Source organism: Giraffa tippelskirchi, chromosome 7 (assembly GCF_054371585.1).
Source record: "Giraffa tippelskirchi isolate mGirTip1 chromosome 7, T2T-mGirTip1v1.2.pri, whole genome shotgun sequence".
NCBI lineage: Eukaryota > Metazoa > Chordata > Mammalia > Artiodactyla > Giraffidae > Giraffa > Giraffa tippelskirchi.
In genome coordinates, this window is record NC_137281.1 from 4,340,610 (window position 1) to 4,365,952 (window position 25,343).

The 25,343-nt window shown below is 41.0% G+C and overlaps 1 protein-coding gene across 1 annotated transcript; it reads left to right on the plus strand.

Annotated features, from left to right (window-relative positions):
- Positions 1–392: 392 nt before the first annotated feature.
- LOC145515091 (uncharacterized) lies at positions 393–21,739 on the plus strand. The gene is given in 8 exon segments (XM_081514615.1): positions 393–450; positions 925–1,140; positions 3,765–3,891; positions 6,140–6,273; positions 13,098–13,224; positions 13,717–13,809; positions 18,650–20,688; positions 20,691–21,739. Coding segments are annotated over 7 exon segments (2,652 nt in total). The 5' UTR covers positions 393–450; positions 925–1,125; the 3' UTR covers positions 20,808–21,739.
- The last annotated feature ends 3,604 nt before the right edge of the window (positions 21,740–25,343 follow it).

A 25,343-nucleotide genomic window follows, 5' to 3' on the forward strand; every position in this document is an offset into this window, starting at 1 on the left:
TGATGCTGTGAGTCCTAATTAATATATGTGTTAAGGTATAGATATATATATGTATTGAATGGATATATTCCACAAATTTAAGACAGTCATTTGAAACCAGTAAAAACAGTTAAAGGGACTTGAAATTTTTCTCTTTAATACTATTTTTTCAACAATAAAGGAATTTTTTGTCTTTAAAAAAAAAAAAGGCAGAGAAAAGAAGTTGGATAGAAGAACCAACGGATGCAAAAGTGACAGGGGGTGGCCGTGAGGGGAGGCCAGGCGTCGTTCCTCCTGGCCCCGCCCCTTGGTACCTGCGTTTCCGGCCTGGTCCCACCCTCTGCCCTGACGTCGCCTGTCGACGAACGCGGCGTAGCGCGCTCAAGTTCCTCTGTACCGGATCTTCCGCCCGCGCGTGCGCAGTATCATGAAGACCCGGAATTGAGTTTAAATGAGCGGCAGAGAGTTCTTGTGAGTTTGTTTGTAGGTTTGTTTGTTTACAAACTGGATTTCGTAGTCCCACAGCCTGTTGTCCTTCACACGTGGGTTTCGAGGTCTCTGTGGACGTTCAAACTACCGTCCCCATTTCCCCGTCCCCAGTGTGTCCTCGCATCGCCGTGAGAAGTTCTGAAGTCCGTTAGCTTAGCTGCCGTGTCCCTGGGGCCCACGTCCGCTTCCTGTTAATATCGTTCTAGAGTCCATGTCCTTCTCTGGCAGTTCTGCCTTCTAACTTGTAGAGACCGCCGCTTAAAGTCCTGCATTGCCCAACCGCTAGGTCCCTGATCCACGAAGAGGTGAAGGAGGCTCTATTGTGTATGGAGTTTGGTCAGGGTCTCGCCTATGGTTTGAAGGGGAGGGTCAGCCTAGAACGTGTGGTTTTCAGAGGAAGGGCCGCGAGTTCTGAAGAATAAAACTGAAAACACCTCGTTTGATTCTGTGTTCCAGAATCCCTGCTGTGTCCGTGGCCGTAGGGGATTGTGTTTTGTAGCTGTTGAGATCCTCCCTCTGTGTGGGGCTGTGTTACAGGGTCCTCGGTGTGTTTCTGTCAGTATTGAACAGCCTATTTTCAACATTGAGGGGTCACTTCCCAAGACTGATCTTACCGGAGAAGGAAGCCCAGAGGAAGAGGAAAGCAAGGAGTCAGAAATGACTCGTTCCGAGGTAAGAGGCATAGTCCTTTTGTTTGTTCTGTCTCTCTTTCCTAAAATGCTGTTTCTTTGGACTTGATAATCTCCTTAACTTCTGAACGGGTTTGTTTGAAATGATCCATAGTCATCATCCCAAGGAACCCATTTCCCTCCTGGCCTATCGGTGTAACAGAAAACAGAGTATTGGCAGCCAAAGAAGCTCACTGAAGCTTTTAAGTCCCGAGTTTTTATTGAGGTTTAGCTACATAGGCATGGTTGATAACAGCTCCAGCATTCTCCCCTCCTTAGAGGTTGGGCTAATAAGCCCACCTGGCTCAAAGCCCCATACCTCTAGTCACTTCGTTGGTCTTTGTGAAATGACCAGCCTCACAACCTGAGTCACCCCTTAGTAAACTAGGGGCCCACGTAAGTCATCTTGTTAGCATAAATTATGAGGGCCCACGGAGAGTAATAAAGCCACTGCAGTCACTAAGGAAATTCCAAGAGTGAAAAAACTTAGATTCCAAGAGTGAAAGCGAACTTCCAGAACCTTTGGACCAAAGCCTGCTAAATTCTCTTTTTCTTTTTAAATTGTAACATTTATTTCATTTTGGCTCTGCTGGGATTTTGCTGATGGTCTTGGGCTTTCTCTGTTGTGATTAGGAGGAGACTTGTGGAGCTCTGGCTCTAAGGCAGGGGTTCAGTGATTGCCTTAATAACTGGCAGGCTCTGGAGCAGGTGGGCTTCAGTAGTTGTGGCACACTAGCTCAGTTCCTTCAAGGCATTGGGATCTTCCCTGACCAGGCATGGAACCCATGTCTCTGAATAGACAGGCAGATTTCTCACCACTGGACCATCAGGCAAGTCCCTAAATTCTTTATTACACAACGGTGAAACCTAAATCTTTCCTTTATGCCCTGTGATATTTTTTCCCTCTCTGATTTTAGATGTTGCTTTGGAATACCTCACCTGTTGCATGATTACAAAATATTATGTTGCGTTGCCTCCTACTCTTTTATTGTTCAAAACAATGTCCAAGTCTCTCTTTGGGTGAGCTTCTTTGGCTACCTTGTAGCTATTTTGCTTCATTTATTTTAAAATTTCAAATAGTTTCTTCACATAGGTCTGGAAATGTGTTGTAAATAGGTGTCATGGTATATTTGCTAACAAAATGTAGACTCTTTCTCATATTGTGTTTTTAATTACTGTTACTAAAGAGGAAAAATTGTTTTCAGTGTACCCAGTTGGCTCAGTGGTAAACAATCTGCCTGCCAGTGCAGGAGACCTGGGTTTGATCCCTGAGTTAGGAAGTCCCCTGGAGAAGGAAACGGCAACCCACTCCAGTATTCTTGCATGGGAAATCCCATGGTCAGAGGAGCCTGGAGGGCTACAGCCCATGGGTCACAAAGAGTTGAACATGATTTAGAACACATTCCTGCACTTAGAACACAATTAGACATAGTTGTTTTACCATAAATGCTAAAATACTCGAGTTTAAAAAAAAAAAAGATAGATTAAAAATGTTTCTTACAAAAGATGTGTTATTCACAGAAGATTGCTTTTACCTTATGTGTGTTTATGTGAATGCGTGTATGCAAGCAAAACCTAGGGTATATATTAAAGACATCATCATTTGAGGAATATTTTTATTTATTTATTTATTTTTATTTATTCTCACCTTTGAAAATTGTTCTCACATATTTTCCATGGCCTTAGATTGTTTCATTTTATGAAATGAATATATAGTTCCATTTAAATATATATATGCATGAAAATGTTCATATGATTTGAGCAATTAATTTTCTTGTTTTTTGTATTCTTCACAATTAGAGAAACTTCTATGAACTTTCATTAGAGTTGTCCCTATGTATTTGTCTGTGTTTTATTACTTAAAGTCTAGAGTACATAAAGTGAAGTAAATTTAATCTATTTAAGGAATGTTTGCTAAATCTATTTGCTAAAAGGTGGGGCAACAACATTATTGATTTTAAATTATTTCTGTTTCACATCCAATACTGTTTAAAAACTCTCAGAAAGATATATAATATAGTCTACATAGGTAAAATGATTGTTGCTGCAGAGGATGCTGTCCTAGTAGATCTGTAAAATTTGTAAAACACTCGAAGTTCAAAACTAAGTATGAATGCTTACCTTAGGATTGTATTTCCTTACTGTTCAAAATGGTCATTCATGACGCAGAATTACAAGATTGCTACTTAAAAAAAGCTTGTTAAAAATACTAAGAAGAAAAAATAAGGTTGCTAAAATAAATGGCACATTTGTCTCACTTAAGAACTCTTGGATCAGTGTGTGCTTTTTAAAAACATTACCTGTTTCTTTAATAGGCAGTTCATCCTGTGTTATACGAATACGACACTCAAAAATAAATATGCCATTGTTGATCTGATTCTTTTATCATTTCTCTTCCTATCAGAATAGTTTGTGAAAATAGTTATCTGAAATGATTTGTGGCCCATAGCTCATTTCTTCTTGGGTTAGAAATATGGTGAAAATATTACCGTGTAAAAGTCAGAGTATGGTATAACAACAGACCCTCTCCTGTATCGAAACCAGTTCTGTGTGAACTTGCTGTTGTCGTCTTTGGGCACATTAGGAAGTCTTCTCACAGTCACATGGCATATGTACTTTGTATTTCAGGGACAGCTCATGTTCCAGGATGTGACCATAGATTTCACTCAAGAGGAGTGGGAATGCCTGGACCTCAGTCAGCGGGCGTTGTACAGGGACATGATGTTAGAGAACTATAGGAACTTGGCCACGTTGGGTGAGGATAACTTTTTTCCAGAATCCCTTATCTACTGTCAGGGTTTTGTTTCCTGTATTTCTAGAATGTCTCTTGGAATCTTCTACTTCTTATAATAGCATTTCAGATCCCTGATTTCTATGGGAAAATGGGAATTTCTGAGTTTAGAAAGAAGACTTCATGATGATTTATTATGATTCTACTTTATTTCTCCCTTGATGTAATCTGCCTGCTTCCTCTAAGTTAGTGCTAATTCTGTGAGGTCTGTGCTACAAAATGGCACTACCTTCCTCTTCAAATCAAATTTCCACTACTTACTTTTGCCTTGTAGTTCGTGACCAGAATCTCAGAATTTGATTTTTTTTTTTTTTTGTTCTGTGATCCTCCATTCAAGGAACACACAGGCATTTATTTTTTCAAAGTGGAAGTAGCTCCCTCCCCCACCCCTGACCTTATCATATAAGAAACATACTGCTGAGTCGCGTCAGTCGTGTCCGAGTCTGTGCGACCCCATAGATAGCAGCCCACCAGGCTCCGCCGTCCCTGGGATTCTCCAGGCAAGAACACCGGAGTGGGTTGCCATTTCCTTCTCCATCAGAATTTGATTTTTATGTAGTAAGTGTTGTATGCTGCTGCTGCTGCTAAGTTGCTTCAGTCGTGACTGACTTTGTGTGACCCCATAGATAGCAGCCCACCAGGCTCCCCCGTCCCTGGGATTCTCCAGGCAAGAACACTGAAGTGGGTTGCCATTTCCTTCTGCAGTGTATGAAAGTGTAAAGTGAAAGTGAAGTCGCTCAATCGGGTCCGACTCTCAGAGACCGCATGGACTTTAGCCTATCAGGCTCCCCTGTCCATGGGATTCTTCTGGCAAGAATACTGAAGTGGTTTACCGTTTCCATCTCCCTAGTGTTGTATCGGTGCTTTCAATAAAGTATTTGAGGAAATCATTTTCTAGGCTGTCTTAACATTCTATCATGCATTCTCTCCCCACCTAGATACATACTAGATTGGAAAGTGGTGAATCTCTGTCAATGACTGTGGACATTGAGCTATATGCCCAGTATCTATGGAAACGACATATCAACCGGAAAACCAGGCCCGCGGTTGGAAGACCCCAGGGCTCTCCGTTGCCTAAAAGAATACCCTAATTATCTGTGTAACGGAATAGAATCATACATTCTGTTGTGCTTATTGGGGTATGACCACAGGTCTATTGATAATTGTCCACTGTTAACTAACTAGGCTTAAGGCATATGATCAGGGATTAACTTTGATTGTATCTTTCTTTTTCCTTTGTTCAGACTAGTTTCAGGCAACCTTATACACTTAGGGTACATAAGGCTTTCACAAAAACTGGTCAGGGTCCTTGGCTAACAGACTCTGCCTGGTGCCCACCAGTGTAATGAACTGCACTCCACTATCTGCATTGTCCTTCTGAGTGAGTTTGTTTCCCAGAATGCTTGGGTACAACACACAGACGACATTGAGAGAGTAGCCACATCTAGTGGCCTTACAGGACCAAGTAGATTTCTTGGCTGAGGTGGTTCTATTCAAAGTGGCACTAGTGATAAAGATCCGCTTGGCAATGCAGGAGACACTAAGAGATGTGAGTTTAATTCCTGGGTGAGGGAGATCCCCTGGAGGAGGGCATGACAACCCATTCCAGGATTCTTCCCTAGAGACTCCCCACTGACAGAGGAGCCAGGTGGGCTACTGCACATGGGGAGGCAAAGAGTCCGGCTTAGCATGCTAAAGGCAAGGCATCTTTGTGATTCCCACAGAGCATGCATTCCCCACCACCCCTCCCCCAAGGGCACAGGCAGAGGCAGTGGAGGGCCACACTCATCCTAGAGAGAGCCCCTCCCCAGCCAATCCGCCCAACTCCTTTGTTTCTAGGGATTTCCCACCCTAATCCTCAGCTCCAGGGAGGTCTCAGGTGTTCGGAGTGTGAGGCTGCAGCTCAGGGCTCCTAAATGCAGGTCTTCCTCTTGTGATGTTTCAAAAACCCTCAAAGTGTGTGCCAGCTCGGTCTGTAGTCCGGTCCATTATCTCCTGAGAACTGTACTGTGACCTGTAATACAAAAAGAAAGGAGAACTCTCAGGGGTGGTCTGCAAGGAGAATGCACCAAAGCTAAGCACCAAACAGAACGTGATTAGCATGTCAGATTATGCTTGATTGCCGCCTGCCGATCAGGAACAGAGGAAGCCAAAAAAAGGCTCAGAAAAGGGCTGGAGAAACAAGAACCTTTTTTTATTCTTTTCTCTGCAGCAGTTGCAGGTGAAAGGGCTGTGTGGATGCCTTTGAAGGTGTTTTCTCTACCTGTGGATGCGAGTTTGCGACATAACATCCCCAGAGAAGACGCAGAGCAGCAGGAAGAAGAGAAGGAAATGGCAGCTTCTCAGGTAAATGTCCTGTCCCGGGTCTGGGAATGTGTCTGCTTTTCCTCCTGAAATGCCTGGACTGAGAACCTGCAAACCTTTACTTCTCTGATTCTAAGTTTTCTCCCTGGGGGCTTTGTTGTTATCCATTTATTTTCTCCTTTTGTTCTTATAATAGCAAAGAGCAGCTCTTTAACTTCTCCGTTGAATCTCAGAGGCTGTTATCCATTATCTGTATCCCGGCTTTCTCTAGAGCATGATGAATTCTCAGCTTGAATTAGTGACGTTCAGTTGTTGACTATATGCCCTTTGTGCGAGATGAGCACGGGGAGGCACTGGTACCAGAGATTCCCACTGGGATGTGGTCTGGTGTCAGGACCATAGGGAAGGAGGGGAAATGGCGTGATGAGTTTACATGTGGATGCAGCTTCAGCTCCTTAGAACAGGAGTTACAGATTGTCCTTCTAAACAGAGTGAACTCAGTGGTCCACAGTTCTTCAGAAAAGTTTCAGAAATAGAAACGTTGCAGAGACTGCTCTATATGGATAAGTGAGACTAACTACTTACATGTAGTATTAGGCTGCAGATCAGGGAAGGCATATATGCAGTGAAATTTGCTTACAACACACTTTTAAAACATTTATTTAGTTGACTGCACTGGGTCTTCGTTGTGGCAGTTAGGATCTTCAGTCATCCTTGTAGTTTTCAGGTTCTTTGGTTGTGAGCTGTAAACTCTTAGCTACAGCATGTGGGATCTAGTTTTCTGATCAAAGAGCCAGAGCTCCATGCATTGGGAGCTCAGGGTCTTAGTCACTGGATCATCATGAAGTCCCCAAACTAACATTTTTTAATGATAGATTCAGGTCATAGTTTCCATAATAGTGCCAAAATACCCATGCAGTACTAATGCATTCTTCCAGGTACGTCTTACCCCATGACTCCTGTTCACTGGTTTATGTGTTTCTGTGAGATTTCCATGCTCTGAGTTTGTTTTTTTCGATTTGCCTTCAACAAGTGTCTTCGAAAGAAAAAGTGAGGGATATACCTCAACTATCACAATTAACGGAGTAACTTCATGTCTTCCTACTTTGTGCTCTAAATGAACACTGACATGTGTTCAGCAGAGATACTGGGTTTCAGAAGTGGGGGTTTTCATCCCAAGCCTAGGTCTGATCTTTTCCAGTACACTCCATGCTCATATCACAGAGTCTCATCATAGTTTTGTGTTTTCCAAAATGTTTACAAGAATCTTATTAGTCCTAATCTCTGCTCAACTGTGTTAAAATTTAAAATACAGCTCAGTGCAAATAAACAATATCATCCTCAAACATTATGGACATTTTTAATCCATTCAAAATTACCTCAGTTTACTGACATGAAACTTTTTTTCTCTTACTCTTGTTGAGTATATAGCCCCATTTGAGGGTGTGTCTGTACTCAGTGGAGATGAGTTTGAGTAGGCTCTGAGAGTTAGTGATGGACAGGGAGGTCTGGCGTTCTGTGGTCCATGGGGTCGCGAATAGTCGGACAGGACTGAGCGACTGAACTGAACTCGAATGTATGTATGAATGAAAATATTAACATGACTTGATCAATTTTTTTCTTCTTCTTCTTCTTTTTTTTTTTTGGTTAGTTTTTTTGAAGAACTTCTGTGGAAGGGCATGACTACCCACCCCAGTATTCCTGCTTGGGAATTACTTAGAGGAACTTGGCAAGTTAGAGTCCATGGGGTCACAAAGAACTGGACATGACTGAGTGACTTAAACTCTTCTCGTCTTTAATATTCTTTACAGTTACAGAAACTTCTATCACCTTTTCTTAGCGTTGTCTCAGTGAATCTGGTCTGTGTTTTATTAGTTAAAACCTGAAGTACATAAACTGAAGTAAAGTTTAAGCTCTGCCAGTTAATGACTGTTTGTTAATATTTGCCAAAAGGTATAAGAGTAACATTACTGATACTCAGTTATTTCTAGCTAAGCTTACCTCTCAGGTGGGGAGGGAACCAGGCTCTCCCCCCCCCCCCATCCTGAACATCCTAAAGAATTCCCTTCTGACTACTCCTGTTTCTCAGGGCTGGGAAGGACCACTCTTCCCCCACTCCTGCAAATTCCCTTAACCCTTCAGATTCTTATGGGACAAAGACCTCACTTCCCACCAGAGGGACAGTCCAAGATTTTTATCAGCTGAAATGCCCCTGATGTCAGAGTCAGTTTGAGCACTGTTTGGTCTATATTTCAGCTATAAAACTAAGACTACAGCAAGGAAAGATAATTTTTTGACACAGGATGGCCGTGATATTCTTTAGACTCTGGAGAAAACTGGTTAAAATGAGATTTTCTCTCCGTTGGAACCTGGGCAACCGGTTCTTTTTGCATATGCATTTAAAAACAACTAGCTTGTTAAAAGGCCTGCCTAGGGAAAAGCTTGAAGTTAACCCTGTACTAGTTCTTGAAATACACTGCCCACTTTGCCTGAGACCTCACTCAGCCTTGGGGAAATGAGAACTTCAAGCCAAAGAAACAAACAAAGGATCAAAGAGAGGTTTTAAATCTCAGGCAGAAATCTATGAGTTCTCTGTCTGTCTGTCTGGATGTATGTATGTCTCAGTGTGGGTCAATTTTTTTTTTTATAATACCTGAAGTTGTAAATGAGTTCTAATTTAATTGGCCTAAACAAAAGGAAGCACATAGAAACAGACAATTCTAGCTACAAGAGAAACTACGCTACATGAATTTCAGATTCACGTGAACTGTGAATTATTCCATATTTAATATCTAGTGTTAATGTTTGTTTGCTAATCTAATATAGATAGGTCGAAGAGTCATTAAGCATAGTATTTTCATTGTGCCTAGGTTTATTATCAGTTCAATATTGTTATATTGTTATATCTGTTACAAGTTTGTCAACCAGGAAAGTACCTCTTGGTGGGAAAAAAAAACTTCAAAGAAAATGTAAAAGAGATATGAGCTTTCAGATAAACTCTATTAAGAATAATTATACTTTAGAAATGTCTGTCTAAACCAGTATCTAGATTGTGGTAACCTGAATTTCTAGGGCTCTGTTAAACTATGTGATGGAATTTTATTGAACAGCTGGGTCATTTTCAAATAAAATAAGATTCTGAAACATTCATTACTGAGGACTAACATCCTCTTACAGGGAAACTAGAGGTTTTGGACTATTCATGAATAATGCTTGATGCCATCCTGAGATGTTCTCTAGAATTTTTTTTAGAAATTATCATTTGTATTTATGTTCACCAATCTATAGAATGCTTAAGTTCTTGGTTGCTTAAGGAAAGTAGCATGTGTATTTTCAGAAAGAAGCTATGAGGAATGAAATTACATTTTATGAAGGGATAAGGAAGTAGGTCTGACTTACGGTGGCTGTTTCAGGATGGGAGAACAAAGTAATGGGTACAGAAAGTGATAAGAAGGTTTTATGGAAAGTGGACCCCAAGGGAAGGAAGAGTTTTGTGCGTAAATACAAGTTTTCTTGAGATGTTGAACTGCCTTTGATAATGGATTTTAAGTTTCTTCACCTCTGACGTGATCTGTTCCATGTTTACCTTTGAAATCTTCTTTGTTACTTTGGCTAAATGAATATATTGTTTCCCAGTGATCTATATGATATTTTCTGACTGAGTGTTATAATCCCTTTTGATGTTAGTCAACAAAACTTCCTAAATGACTTGACTTCTAGCCGGCTTTGGAATGCTTCAGAGGGCCCCTCCGACATCCCAGGGAGATATTAAACTACCTAGGTTCATTGGCCATGTTAAATTACATGGGAAGTACAGTTGAAGGGGTGATAAATCTTCTCAGATGATGCTGTATGGTTGGTGTTACTAATAGAGATATCCTAAAATTATGCGGAGGTCATATAGATCTGATATGCCCTAATAAAATGTGGTCAACTATAATTCTAGTTATCCTGTTAAAGTGTTACAAGTCACAACAATGACCAGGCTACACTGTCAATTGCACTTTAATCAGAATACTGGTACTTCAAGATGTATGGAAAAGATTTTTCTAAGGTTAACTGATAAACAAATTTTGTTTGTTTCTTATCTGGTCTGCTACTACTAGACTGAAATTTAATCTCTATATTAATAGAAGAAAGTTTTCTTAGATTGCAGCTTTCAATAAGACATTATGAATTTCTTTGCCTTTAAGTGATTTATATTCATTTTTAAAATCTTTTGTTACTTTGGTAAAGTAAATAAGCATTATTGAAGATTCTGGTACATGTAGACAAAGCTGATTCTTCTTCTACAAAAATAACCCCTCACTGTTGGACTTTGCTATCCTGATGTCTTTAAAACATGGCCATAGTCTGCTCCTAAATCGAGGAATTAAAAATGAGTGAACAATAGCTGTAAATCAAAGAGTCAGGGTTATGGGAAATCCAAGATGGCAGCCTGGCTTTCCACGGCTCCCTGACAAACCTCCTTTTTATTTGATGGGTTAAACCCTTCCCTGGTACAGGGTTAATGTCCTCATAATGAAAAAATTATGTTTCACTGAATATTAACTTTTGTTCATTGTTAAACTAAGTTTCTAGTTTTGTTAATTAAAGTCTAGTGTTTACTAAAACTCACTTCTGAGATAGTTCCTTGTTAGGTTATATTTCTAAAAGATTCAATTAAGTTATTAAAAAGGACACTCTAAGCTTGTTTCTAAAGCTAATCTCAGTAAGCAATCTTCAGATAAAGAGTAGATGCTCCATGATGTCCAACCAGGAGATTAACACCAGGCTTTAGTCATTGAACAAATCAAGTCAGATGACCTGGGGTACACTGGGCTCTACCTAATGAAAGTTCTTGACTTATCATTCTTACTTACGACCTTACTGATAACTTAATAATAACTTACTAATAACTTCTAGCTATAGCTATATTATTTTCTATGTCGCTTGTTTCAGAAGATTATTTCTTACGTTACTCGTGTGTGACTGAGCCTGTGATAAAAAGCTGCTATGCAGTTCCCTATGACATCAGTGATTGTAATAATGTAACTCTAGATATGGGAAGAAGCAAGCAGAGGGAATATTTTCCTGGACCAAGAGTCTAGTAAGACAGGTATGGTCCAGAGATTTTGCTACTCACAAGGCCTGCTCTAGAAACAGCACATTGAGTGGCCTATCAATGGACCTTCCCTAGACCTGGGAATGAGCCTTCCCAGTGCCACAGGACACAATGGCCAAGAAATGCCCCCAAAGCATGGTCAAATATGTGGCTATGAAGGGACCCTGCTGACTGGACTCTGCCAGCTGTCTCTACAAAGATTACATCATGACCACTGCAAGCTGCTGACCTTCCACAGCCCCCGAAGGAGTTCAGAGATCAGAAATAAGGCACTCTGTCCTCTGGGAAAAGTCCAGAAGAACTGACCTTCCGATAGTCAGCTGTTTTCAGGTAAAGATTTTATGAGCCCAAATTCTTGCTGCTTCTCGTACCTAGAGAAACACTAACGTCACGAACCGATGTCCGGGCCTGGTTCTCCTGGCTAGCCCCTGAGAAGCTTTTCTACTTCTCTTAATCTTCGGGCCATGTACCTTTAACTTTCTTGTTAAGTTTGTTTCTTCTAAAATACAACACATTTCCAAGTGGTCGTACAAGAACATTCCCTGACCAACACCTAGACAATGGTGAAACATGTCACCTTATCATTCCACGGACTCTCATCTCCCTCCATAAATGCACCTGGACAGAGTGGGCAAAGGGAACCCAGAGCCCCAGGGTGCCTCCGCTCAGCCTGAAGAAGCCAGAGCGGTCATCGCCCCTTTTCCCTTGAAATTGGATTCCCAAATGTGTGACAAGTGAAATGAGTAGATAGTTAGACATGAACAGGATGTCAACAGGGGCCAAAGAATTGGCCCTAAAAATAAAGAGAGGGAGGTATGTGGTGACCCAGGGACAAAAAAGTAGAGAAAACCAAGGAGGGTTTGGAATGCAGGAATGGAAAGTCAAGGCCCCTTAGCATCTTTCCCTCCCCCATGTTGTGACTACTGATGGATTTCAGGTCCTCCTGAGCAGTATAAACTGTGCTCTCTCATCCCCCATAATGAAAAAGTATCTTTCTTACTCTTCCCCCACCCAGTATATGTGCCCCATCCATTCAGCAAATGATCCACAAGACCCTTATCTCCCACTTCTTGTATCCTGGCTATGAAAGTGGACTAAGGAATCCTGTTCAACATCCATTCTCCCTTGAGCTGGCCTGCTGTTCTAACAGTGTCTTCAATTCTAATAAACTTTATTTCCCTCTCATTTTGTCTCATGTCTGGAAATTCTTTTCCAACCCAGACCACAAGAAAGGTTACTATCCTATTAGACCTGTTAAAATCTGTACAACAAAGTTCAAACTTAAGTACAATTTCTTTCCTTACTATTCTATTTAATTGCTGTTCAAAATGGTCATTCATCGAGCAGAATTTTCAACATTGCTAACTCATAACCTTGCTAAAAATGTGGCACTTTGGCCACACTTCAGAACTGTTGGCTCAGAATATGCTTTAAAAAAAAAAAATTCCTGTTTCTTTGATAAACAACTTATCCTATGTCACACGAGTAGAACAGTGAAAACTAAATATGCTAATGTTGCCCTGATGATTGTATAATTTCTCTTTCAGATGAGAATAGTTTCTCTAATGGCTTGTGGATCATAACTCATCCTCTTTTCTTTACATTAGAAATTGGTTAGAAAGTATTACTGTGTAAAAAATATAGTTTTCAATACCAGCCAAGCCACTAAATCTCGAGAAGGTGTCTGAACTTGCCGTTTTCATCTTGGGTCACATCAGGAAGTCTTCCCACGGCCACATGGCATCTGTACTTTGTGTTTCAGGGACGGCTGACGTTCCAGGATGTGGCCATAGACTTCACTCAAGAGGAGTGGGAGTGCCTGGACCTCGGTCAGCGGGAAACGTACAGGGACGTGATGGTAGAGAACTACGGGAACCTGGCCTCCTTGGGTGAGGATAACTGCCTTCCAGAATCCCTTATCTACCCACTTAGTTTTTGTTCCTTCATTTCTAGAATGTCGTCTGAAATTTTGTGCTTCCCACAGTAGTTTCAGATCTCTGCTTTCTAGGGGAAGATGTGTATTTGTGAGTTTAGAAAGAAAGGCTTCATGATGATGTGTTATGCTCGTGACGTTTTTCTTCCTTGATGTACTCTGCCTCCTTAGTTCTGGGTTAGTGCTAATTGTATAAGTTCTGTGGTATTAAATAGTTGTACCCTCTCTTAATTTCATATTCACACTACCTACTTTTGCCTTAGTACTACTTGACCAGAATCTCAAGATCTGATTGTTAGGTGTTTGTTAGTATTGTATAGCTGCTTTGAATAAAGTATTTCGGGAAATCATTTTCTAGAACAAAATGTGTTCTCGTCTCACATAGATACATATTGGGTTTGATACTGATGTATCTAACAACACAAATATTCCGTTCTCTGATCAACAGGTCTTGTCTCCAAGCTGGACCTCGTCGCCTTTCTGGAGCAATTGAAGGATCCCAGGAATATGAGGAGAATGGAGACAACAGCCATTTACCCAGGTAGGTATGAATGGATGGAGATGATGACTCAGATGAGAGGTCCAAGGAGCAGCCAGGAACTCATCCTTCATCACATCGTTTTGGAAGATTTGCTTCAATGGAAATGGTTTTTGAAAACCTGGGTTTGTGTCTGCTACTGTCATAGAAATGTATCACCTGTCCCATTCTGTCTCTTAAATCAGTCATGAATTCATCTCCAGTGATCACTTTTCTCCATCACAGTGTGAATTAAAAGTCTCCTCTTGGCTTGTGGCAAACTGCATTCATTCTTTGCTCTTTGGTTTCTTAGGGGCCCTAGGAAAACTGCCCGTTTATGATTAACTATATGACACTCCTTTTAAAATTTCTTCCTACCTCTAGACAGAAATGTGTGAGTGGAATGGTAGACAAACTGCCAAACTTCTAGGAATACTGGGGACAGGTTTTTGTTCTCTGGTTTATAATTTCCTGTCCCCTGGGAGTGACACATAGAACCTTCTAAAGAAATTTCAAATTCAAGTAATTTTTCATTGCAGAAAGCAAAACTTCCTGAAATTGAAAGATGCACATTTCAGATTGACTTCAAAGTTTCTCTTTTCCTTATATGATCTCATATTAAATATCTTAAGTGTATTTGCCCCAATATAACATGCTAAAATACTTTATTACATTCTATTACCTCATACAATTTTAAAATATATTGACAGAAAATCTTAGCACATTTTCCACAATAGTATTAATGATTGAATCAAACTATGACAGTTTTTAGATTATATAAAGAAATCTTTATTAAAAGTTCTAATTGGAATATACCTGTTTTATAATTTTGTACTCGTATACAGCAAAGACGGAGAAGGCAATGGCACCCCACTCCAATATTCTTGCCTGGAGAATCCCAAAGACGGCGGAGCCTGCTGGGCTGCCGTCTATGGGGTCACACAGAGTCGGACACGACTGAAGCGACTTAGCAGCAGCAGCAGCATACAGCAAAGAGAATCAATTATACATGGCAGTCAGTTCAGTCGCTTAGTCGAGTCTGACTCTGCAACCCCATGATCTGCAGCAAGCCAGGCTTCCCTGGCCATCACCAACTCCCAGAGCATGCTCAAACTCATGTCCATCAAGTCAGTGATGCCATCCAACCATCACATCCTCTCTTGTTCCCTTCTCTTCCCATCTTCAATCTTTCCCAGCATCAGAATATTTTTCAGTGGGTCAGTTCTTTGCATCAAGTGGCCAAAGTATCGGAGCTTCAGCTTTAGCATCAGTCCTTCCAATGAATATTCAGGACTGGTTTCCTTTAGGATGGAGTAGTGTGATCTTCTTGCAGTCCAAGGGACTCTCAAGAGTCTTCTCCAACACCACAGTTCAAAAGCATCCATTCTTCTGCGCTCAGCTTTCTTCATGGTCCAACTCTCACATCCATGCATGACCACTGGAAAAACCATACCTTTGACTAGACTGACCTTTGTCAGCAAAGTAATGTTCCTGCTTTTTAATATGCTGCCTAGCTTGCTCATAGCTTTTCTTCCAAGAAGTAAACATCTTTTACTTTCATGGCTGTAGTCACCATCTGCAGTGATTTTGGAACACAAAAAAATAAAGCCTCTCACTGTTTCCACTGTTTCTCCCGCTGTTTGCCATGAAACGATCTGACTGGTGCCATGATCTTTGTTTTTTTGAACAATTGAGTTTGAAGCCAGCTTTTTCAACCTCTTGTTTCAGTTTCATCAAGAGACTCCTCAGTTCCTCTTTGCTTTCTGTTATAAGGGTGGTGTCATCTGTATATCTGAGATTATGGCTATTTCTCCCTTAAATCTTGATTCCAATTTGTGCTTCATTCAGCCCGCTATGTCACATCAGGTACTGTGCATATAAGATAAATAAGCAGGGTGACAATATACAGCTTTGACGTATTCCTTTCCCAATTTAGAATCAGTCCATTGTCACATGTCCAGTTCTCAACTGTTGCTTCTTGACATGCATACAGGTTCCTCAGGAGGCAGGTAAGGTAGTCTAGTTTCTCATCCCTTTAAGAATTGTCCACAGTTTCTTGTGATCCACACAATCAAAGGCTGTGGTGTAGTCAATAAAGCAAATGTAGTTGTTGTTACGGAACTCTCTTGCTTTTTATATGTTCCAAGAGATATTGGCAATTTGATCTCTGGTTCCTCTGCCGTTTCTAAATTCAGCTTGAACATCTGGAAGCTCTTGGTTCACCTACTGTTAAAGCCTGTCTTGGAGAATTTTGAGCCTTTGCTATTGTTTGAAATGAGGGAAATTGTGTAGCAGTTTGAGCGTTCTTTGGCATTGCCTTTCTTTGTGATTGGAATGAAAACTGACTTTTTCCCATCCTGAGGCCACTGCTGAGTTTTCCAAATTTGCTGGCTTATCAAATGCAGGACTTTAGTGTTATCCTCTTTCAGGACTTGAAATAGGTCAGCTGGACTTCCATCACCTATACTAGCTTTGTTGGTAGTCATGCCTCCTAAGGCCAACTTAACTTTGGACACCAGGATGTCTGTTAGTAGGTGAGTGATCACACCATCAGGGTTATCTCGGTCATTAAGATCTTTTTCGTATAGTTCTTCCAAGTATTCTCGCCAACTTCTCTTAATATCTTCTGCTTCTTTTAGGTCCATCCCGTTTCTGTCCTTTATTGTTCCCATCTTGGCATGGAATATTCCCAGTACCTCTACTTTTCTTCAAGAAATCTCTAGTCTTTATCATTGTATTGATTTCCTTCCCATTTAGGTCTCCACAGAGCAAGGAGTAGAGTTCCGTCTTTCAATCATAGTTTAAAGTCTGTCTTCTTATTTAATTCCTGAAAACGAGTACTTTACTAGATTTATCTTATTTGTATTCTGCTTCCTCGGACATTGTCCTATGTGACCTCAGTTTCTGATTCCTTCTGTGTCACTATCACTTATGATTTTTAGACAGAATCATCTATTAGAACATTCTCAGAAACATTTGTGGCAAGAAGTGGATAAAAGAACTATTTAGGCATCTAGGATTTGTGAAAGTGTTTAGTGTCTCCACTTAGATGACTAGAAGCAAGAAGTAATCATTAGATTGCCTATCACCTCTTCATTGAGTGGTCGTTGTAGGTTTTTATCTTGCTTCTTCCTCTAGACCCTATTTCTTTGCCATCTCATTTTGTCCAGCATTCTGTCTGTGGTCTCTGTTTTGAAGGCTACAGGAACCTACTTAGACTTCCTTCTGGTGTCTGCCCCTTGGTGGGTGAGGTTTGTCCAGAGGTTTCTGCCCTTATCCTCTTGATCTGTGCTTTGATTGCTGCTAACTGTGACCAGAGCTTGCCGTGGATATTCAGGGTTGCTTCCCCATTGTTGTGTGGTTCTTACTTACCTCTCTCTGTGGTGCCTGCTTGCTGCTTGGTCGAATAGACCCCCAGATCTGATCCTTAGCTGTGATTCTGATTTGTGGTGCGAGGATGATGGGACTTTAGCACACCCACTGGGAGAGAAGTGGCTGGGTGTTACTTCTCTGGGGATGTTTTCCTCGGGGTGTGCTCTGGTGCCCCCTATCATGCCTTTTGCAAGCTCTCATGTGATGCTAGTGTTGGCACTGCTCTTGGCCCCACCTTAACCGTGGGCGTGATAGCTATGTCCCTGGTCTCTGAGATGTTGTTTTCACAAGGTCACCACATAGATTCGGAGAAGTCAGGTCCTGGGATTGCATTCAACGTGGAGCTGGACCCGCTGTGGTGCTCCGGGGCAGCTCAGGCTCTGTCCTGGCCCCGCCCCCTTGTGTAGGAGCCCACAAAGTGTACAGCTGCTAAAGCTACACCTGCCATGACTGGGAGAGCCCTGTCGTTGACTCACATGCTCTGTAGGGGCTGAGGTTGCAAAGCTGGTCATGGGTGTAAGACCATGGCTTGTGTTGCTGCAAGGAGAGGTTTCCACTTTTCTTCTTATCCCTGGGGTTCAGCTGTGCTTTCAGCTCCGTCTGTGCATGTGGCCAACTCACAGGTGTCTGCTCCTGAGACTGCCCCAGAGCCCAGGAGTCTGCTGATTGTGGAGGAGGCCAATGGAGGAGGCCGTGGCTGGGGGATCAAAAGACGTATGTGGGTGGAGTTCTCCGTAGTCCTGCCGAGGAGGGGCTGGCATAAGGGACAAGGGATGCAATGGGCTCCTTCTGTGGCCATCACTCACCAATGGCACTCTGCTCTATGCTGGTTCAGGCGACACCTCAAGCATTTGCGTTTGCAGAGCTCTTCCCACTCTCCCATCCCTTCAGGATGTCTCCTCATAACCAACAGCAGTCCCCTGCCTGGGTCTGCCCTCCAGGCCCCACATTCCAGCACTCAGCCCTTGTCTGCAGTGGTGGACGTGCCTCTCAGGCTGGGTGGACAGGGCTGGGGTCAGCACCCTGTGTACAGGTCACATCCTGTCCTGCACACTGGTTGCCGTGGTCTCTTCCATAGAGAATGAGGCTCTCCTTTTGTCCAAACTGAGCTCCCCCAGTGAGGGGCTTCCCCGGATATGGAGACCTCTCCTCACTTTCATCTCCCCGCAGGGGTGCAGGCCCCATCCCACTTCCTCTCCTCTTCCTGTTCCTTCTTTCCTTTGTCCTCCCTGGCTCAGCAGGAATCTTTCTTGTCCTTTCAGATTTCCAAGGGCCTCTGCTAGTGTTCAGCCTGGCTCTGTGAGAATTGTTCCATTTCTCATTCATTTGTGGAGGAGAGATGATCTCCACATCTGCCTAATCCTCTACCATCTTGATCCTTCTGTCTCTATTTTATTTTTAAACTAGCTAATGGTCATCAATTTTCTCTAAATCTTTCACGATATTCACTGAGAAAAGCAGGTAAAATTACTTGCCATTTGGTATCTTTCAGCTTTCTCTCCACAAGACACCCAGTATTTGATGCTGAAGAATCCAGCATTAGAAGATGTATTCTCAAAAGCAAACCTAGGAACATATCAAACATTTCACCTCAGAAACTTAAATTTAATGAAAGACTGGGAATATACTAGAGTATATGAAAGGCGGAGAGGATGTTTATATGGAGATAAGGAAATGGAGACAGTTACAGATAATGGTAACATTACTGCAAAAAGAAATGAACACCATGAGTCAAACTGGGAAAAACACCAATTTCAGTCTTCAACATCTGCTGAGAAGTGTAAGTGTTTAAGGAAAGATGTCCATCCTTTTTTGAAACATACAAGTTCTCTGAAAGGAAATGTGGAAAATCTGGAAGGTAATGTAGTCTCTACTGCAAACACTCATTCAGACAATTCTGAACGTAGGCTTCGACAAAATATGCATTCAAGCATGTCTGAACACGTACAATTTAATAGTGAAGGGGAAAACTCACAATCTAATCAATTTGAGGGATCCGTGAGCAGGGGATCATTATTCTTCCCCCAACAGGCATATTCTCTCCATTCCGAGATGTATAATGTTAACGATAATGGAAGAGACGTAATCCAACCATCATTGTTTAATACATATTGTGATATGGTTAATACACAACAGCTTTCCATGTGTAATAAAATGAGTCAGATCTTAAATAACAGCTCCAGCTCCAATAATTACAAGAGTATTTATGGTGGAGTGAGAAGGTATTCAGGCAATGAAACTGGGTATACCGTTGTGGGAGACTCAAACCTTATGAAACATCAGGAAGCCGAATCTTCAAACAAGGAATCTAAAAGTAATAAATGTAGAAATACCTTTTATCAAATGTCAGGTTTTTCTTTAGATAAGAGTACTTGTACTGAAGAGAGGACTTGTACTGAATATGGTAAAATTTCTAATCAGTCTTCAAAATTTATTCAACAGCAGACTGTTCAGAATCCACAGAAAGAAAACAAGTGTAAGATATGTGGGAAAGTCTTTAATAAGTCATCCCATCTAAGTAAACATAGGAAATTTCATACAGGAAGGAAAGCTTTCAAATGTACAGATTGTTCCAAAGCGTTTAACCTTCGCTCACTTCTTACTAAACATCAGAGAATTCACACTGGAGAGAAACCTTATAAATGTACAGAATGTAGCAAAGCCTTTTTCGATTACTCACAACTAACGTATCATCAGCGAATTCATACTGGAGAGAAACCTTATAAATGTACAGAATGTAGCAAAGCCTTTATCAGTTACTCACAGCTAACCTATCATCAGCGAATTCATACTGGGGAGAAGCCGTATAAATGTAAAGAATGTAACAAAGCCTTTATTCGGTGCTCATATCTTACCAAACATCAGCGAATTCATTCTGGGGAGAGACCCTATAAATGTAAAGAATGTGGCAAAGCCTTTATTCAGTGCTCTCAGCTTACTCAACATCAGCGAATTCATACTGGAGAGAAGCCTTATAAATGCAAAGAATGTAACAAAGCCTTTATTCAATACTCAACCCTTACCAAGCATCAGGCAATTCATACTGGAGAGAGACCTTATAAATGTCAGGAATGTGGCAAAGCGTTTGTCCGTTGCTCACTTCTTACTCAACATCAGCGAATTCATTCTGGAGAGAAACTTTATTATTGTACAGAGTGTGGCCGAACCTTTCTTTATCATTCAGAGTTAATTGTACATCATCGAATCCATACTGGGGAGAAACCATACAAATGTAAAGAATGTGGCAAAGCCTTTATTACTAGTTCGGCCGTTTCTCAACATCACCGAATTCATACCGGGGATAGATGTTATAAATGTACAGAATGTGGCAAGGCCTTTATGTACAATTCTGTTCTTACTAAACATCGGCGAATCCATACTGGGGAGAGACCGTATAAATGTACAGACTGTGGCAAAGCGTTTAATACGAACTCAATTCTTACTGCACATTTGCGAATTCATACTGGAGAGAAACCTTATAAATGCACAGAATGCGGCAAAGCCTTTGGTAGTAGTGCTAATCTCACTAGACATCTGAGAACACACACTGGAGAGAAACCCTAGTAATGGAACGAGTGATGGAAGAGGTTTGCCCTAAACATACATCAGAAAACAAGAGTTTATACAAGAAGCCTATGGAAATGATGTAACAAATATGTAGAAAGGTATTTAATCAAAAGTTAAATCGAAATAAATATCAGAGATTTCATGCTAAAAGGCATTTCATCAATTTTGTTTTCAGAAGTTTCTCTGAAGCAGAATGACTGTAGGGAGTACTGCATAGTTAAAACACATAGAAAATGGATGTATTAGCATGAATCGTGAGATGAAGGTTGATGGTTAGAAAGTTGCATTTCTTAGCAATGTATGTATGCTTGTTAATAATGACGTGATTTGAGATTCTTTGAAGGGAATGTAATTCAGCACTCAAGTAATCCATACTATGCTTTGTTTCTAGTGTGTTTGCAAACATACGTTTTTGATGCTTTATTAAAGATTAGCCTTTTTATATTGTGCTGCAACCATTTCTATCTATTGTCCATTAGAAGATGAAGGATACCATAATGTAAAATGTACAATGAACATCTAAATGGAGGTGATTGGCATTGATGTGAACTATCTGGAGATTGCCATGATGTAAGTGATCATTTAATCTTTCCATGTATTAAAGTAAGACAGAAGTTGGTTGTCAGGATCCAATAGTAATATCCTTAATTTGTAAGAGGAACACAATGACAGTTCACTGCAATATTGATGTATCTTTAGAACATCAAAACAAGTCATGATTATTACTTGACAATGGTGAAATAAAAACAGTGATAACCTAGAAATGTATTAGAAACTCTTCCTGCAAAGGCATGGAATTAGTGTATATCATTCCTGCTAAGTGTTTCCTAGGCTTTGTTTGGTAAGCCATATAACTTACAAATCTCACATCATTATATCAAAAAATGAATATCTTTCTCTGTACTTTTGATCTGTATTTACTCATGGATCGTACCGTGGATTGTAAAAGGATTTATTTCAACTATGTGTGAAATTAATATATGGTTATTAATAAATGTGAATGGCTTTTAGTGTTTCGGTTGATTGTAATGAATGAAATGTTAACCCACCACCAACAGCAATCTCGCCCACCTCATTTAAGGTTGTAGTGAAGAGGCCACAATGAACTATTGGTAGCACAGAGAGATGGCATATGTGGAAATTAGTTTACTCACTGGCTTTAAATTTCTCATAAATTCAGATATAGTCCATCATTTCTATGTTGTATCTCCTCTCTCATTTTGTAACTGCTTGGACATTGTGAAGGTTCTAATAAGAAGGATCATACAGAGTACTGTTGACAGTTTCCCTAAACTGCTCCATGCTGTTGCTGCCTCAGCATCTGTCTGGGGAGCAGGCAGCCTACAGGTCCCTGAACTCACACCAGCCAGTCCTGTGAGCTGCCCCAGATGCCCATCACCTGCCCTAGATGACCATCCACCTTGAGATCAGCAGTCTCGCTGAACCCCAGGGTCTACTGCACAGGCCCCCCTTCAATCACACTGAGAGAGTCAATGTCTAGGCAGGTTGATAAGTCTAGGAGTCCCCAAGGAGAGAGGGGTCTGGAATTCTCAAGGAAGAAGGAAGGACAAACGGTTTTTTTCCTCTTTATTCCTTATGATTATATAACAAATTATCCTCCTTGAGGACACTCTCTGGGAAAAACCTTCTGGCTAATCCTATTATCTTAAAATGTAAATTATGGGAGTGGGTCTAGTGATGTCTTTGCAACCTCCAGACATTCTTTTGATTCAGTGTAATAACTAATTGAAAGTATATAACTCCAACACTAGCATCGGGGGCACTCTTCCTGCCCCTTTCTGATATCTATGTGAGAAGCTTTCCTGATCTCTTTTATGCTTTAATAAAACTTCATTACACAAAAGCTCTGAGCAATCAAGCCTCATTTCTGGCCACAGATTGAATTCTTCTCCGGAGGCCGAGAATCCCGGCGTCTCTCCTGGTTGAGCAGCAACGTTTAACACCCTCACAGAGCTCACCAGAATCCTTGTCGTGGTTTGAATTCAGCAATCCACACTCTGCCTTCGGAGCCCAGACACTTCACCCAGGGTAACTTCTAAAGCCTGAACTGCAAGTACTGGTGTTTTCTCGACCTGATTCTAGCTTTGACCTCTCTCAGAAATTCCTGCCTTAAATCCTCCCCTACAGAGAGGTCTTAGGTGTGGTGAGTGTGAGGCTTTGAGCTCAGAAACAAATTGTTAACAAATTTGTTAACAAATTCTAGATTATATAAAGAAATCAGTTTAAAAATTTCTAATTAGAATATAGGTGTTTTACAATTTTGTACTACTGTACCGCAAAGAGAATCAATTATACCTATCAGTCAGTTCAGTTCAGTCACTCAGTCATGTCCAACTCTTTGGGACCCCATGGACTAAAGCACACCATGCTTCCCTTCCATCACCAACTCCCAGAGCCTGCTCAAACTCATGTCCATCCAGTCAGTGATGCCATCCAACCATCTAATCCTCTGTCATCCCCTTCTCCTCCTGCTCTCAGTCTAACCCAGCATCAGAATGTTTTCCAATGCATCAGCTCTTCACATCAGATGCTCAAAGTATTGGAGCTTCAGGTTCAACATCAGTCCTTCCAAGGAATACTCAGGATTGATTTCCTTTAGAATGGAGTGGTGTGATCTCCTTGCAGTCTAAGAGACTCTCAACAGTCTTCTCCAACACCACAGTTCAAAAGCATCAATTCTTTGACACTCAGCCTTTTTTATGGTTCAACACTCACATCCATACATGACTACTGGAAAAACCTTAGCCTGGACATTAGCAGACAGACATTTGTCTGCAAAGTAATGTCTCTATTTTTTACTATGCTGTCTACATTGCTCATAGCTTTCCTTCCAAGGAGTAAGCGTTTTCTACTTACATGGTTGAAGTCAACATCTGCAGTGATTTTGGAGCCCAAGAAAATAAAGTCTGTCACTGTTTTGATTGTTTTCCCATCTATTTCGCATGAAGTGATGGGACCAGATGCCATGATCTTAGTATTCTAAATGCTGAGTTTCAAGCCAACTTTTTCACTCCTCTCTTTCAGTTTCATCAACAGACTCTTCAGTTCCTCTTTGCTTTCTGCCATTAGGGTGGTGTCATCTGTGTACCTGAGGTTATTGATATTTCTCCCTGCAGTCTTGATTCCAGTTTGGCTTCCTCAAGCCCGGCGTTTCCCATGATGAAAAGTGAAAGTGAAAGTCACTCAGTTCTGACCAACTTTGTGACCCTATGGACTATACAATCCAATGAATTCTTTAGGCCAGAATACTGGACTGGGTAGCCATTCCCTTCTCCAGGGGATCTTCCCAACCCAGGGACCAAACCAAGGTCTCCTGCATGATGTACTGTGCATATAAGTTAAATAAGCAGGGTGACAATAGGCAGTCTTGACATATTCCTTTCCCAGTTTGGAACAAATCCGTTGTAAAATGTAAAGTACTGTTTCTTCTTGACTTGCATACAGATTTCTCAGGAGCCGTGTAAGGTAGTCTGGTATTCCCATCTTGTTAAGAATTTTCCACACTTTGTTTTGATCCACACTGTCAAAGGCTGTGGCTTAGTTAATAAAGCATAAGTAGTTGTTTTTCTGGGACTCTCTTGCTTTTTCTATGATTCAATGGATGTTGGCAATTTAATCTCTGGTTGATCTGACTTTTCTAAATTCAACTTGAACATCTGGAAGTTCTCGGTTCACATACGGTTGAAGCCACGCTTGGAGAATTTTGACCCTTACTTTGGTAGTATGTGAAATGAGTGCAATTGTGCGGTAGTTTGCTCACTCTTTGGCATTGCCTTTCTTTGGGATTGGAATGAAAACTGACCTTTCCCAGTCCTGTGGCCACTGCTGAGTTTTCCAAATTAGGTGGCATATTGAGTGCACCACTATAGCAACATCATCTTTTAGGACTTGAAACAGCTCAGTGGAATTCTATCACCTCCACTAGCGTTATTCATAGTGATCCTTCCTATGGCCCACTTGAGTTCAGACTGCAGGATGTCTGTCTCTAGGTGAGTGAGCACACCATCCTGGTTATATTGGTCATTATGGTCTTTTTAATATATATCTCTGTGTATTCTTCCCCCTTTTTCTTAATATTTTCCACTTCTGTTAGGTCCATACCATTTCTGTCCTTTATTGTGCCCATCTTTGTATGAAAAATTCCCTTGGTATATCAATTTTCTTGAAGAGCTCTCCAGTCTTCCCCATTGTATTGATTTCCGCTCCGCTTTGGTCTCCACAGAGCTATGAGTAGACTTCCCTGTGTTTCAACCATATTTTTTGAAGGCCCTCTTCTTGTTTAATTTCTTAAGAACAGGCACTTTATTAAGTTTATCTTATTTGTAATCCACTTCCTCGGACACCGTCTTATGTGTCCTCAATTTCTGATTAATTTTCTGTCACTATCATTTATCATTTTTAGATTGAAACATCTAATTGAACATTCTCAGAAACATATGTTAAAAGAAGTGAATTAAAGAATTATCAGGGGCCTAGGATTTGTGAAAAATGTCTGGTGTCTCCACTTAAGACGACTAAAAGCAAGAAATAATCATTAGATTGCCTATCTCCTCTTCATTTAGCGCTTCTTGTAGGGTTTGATGTTGCTTCTCTCTGTA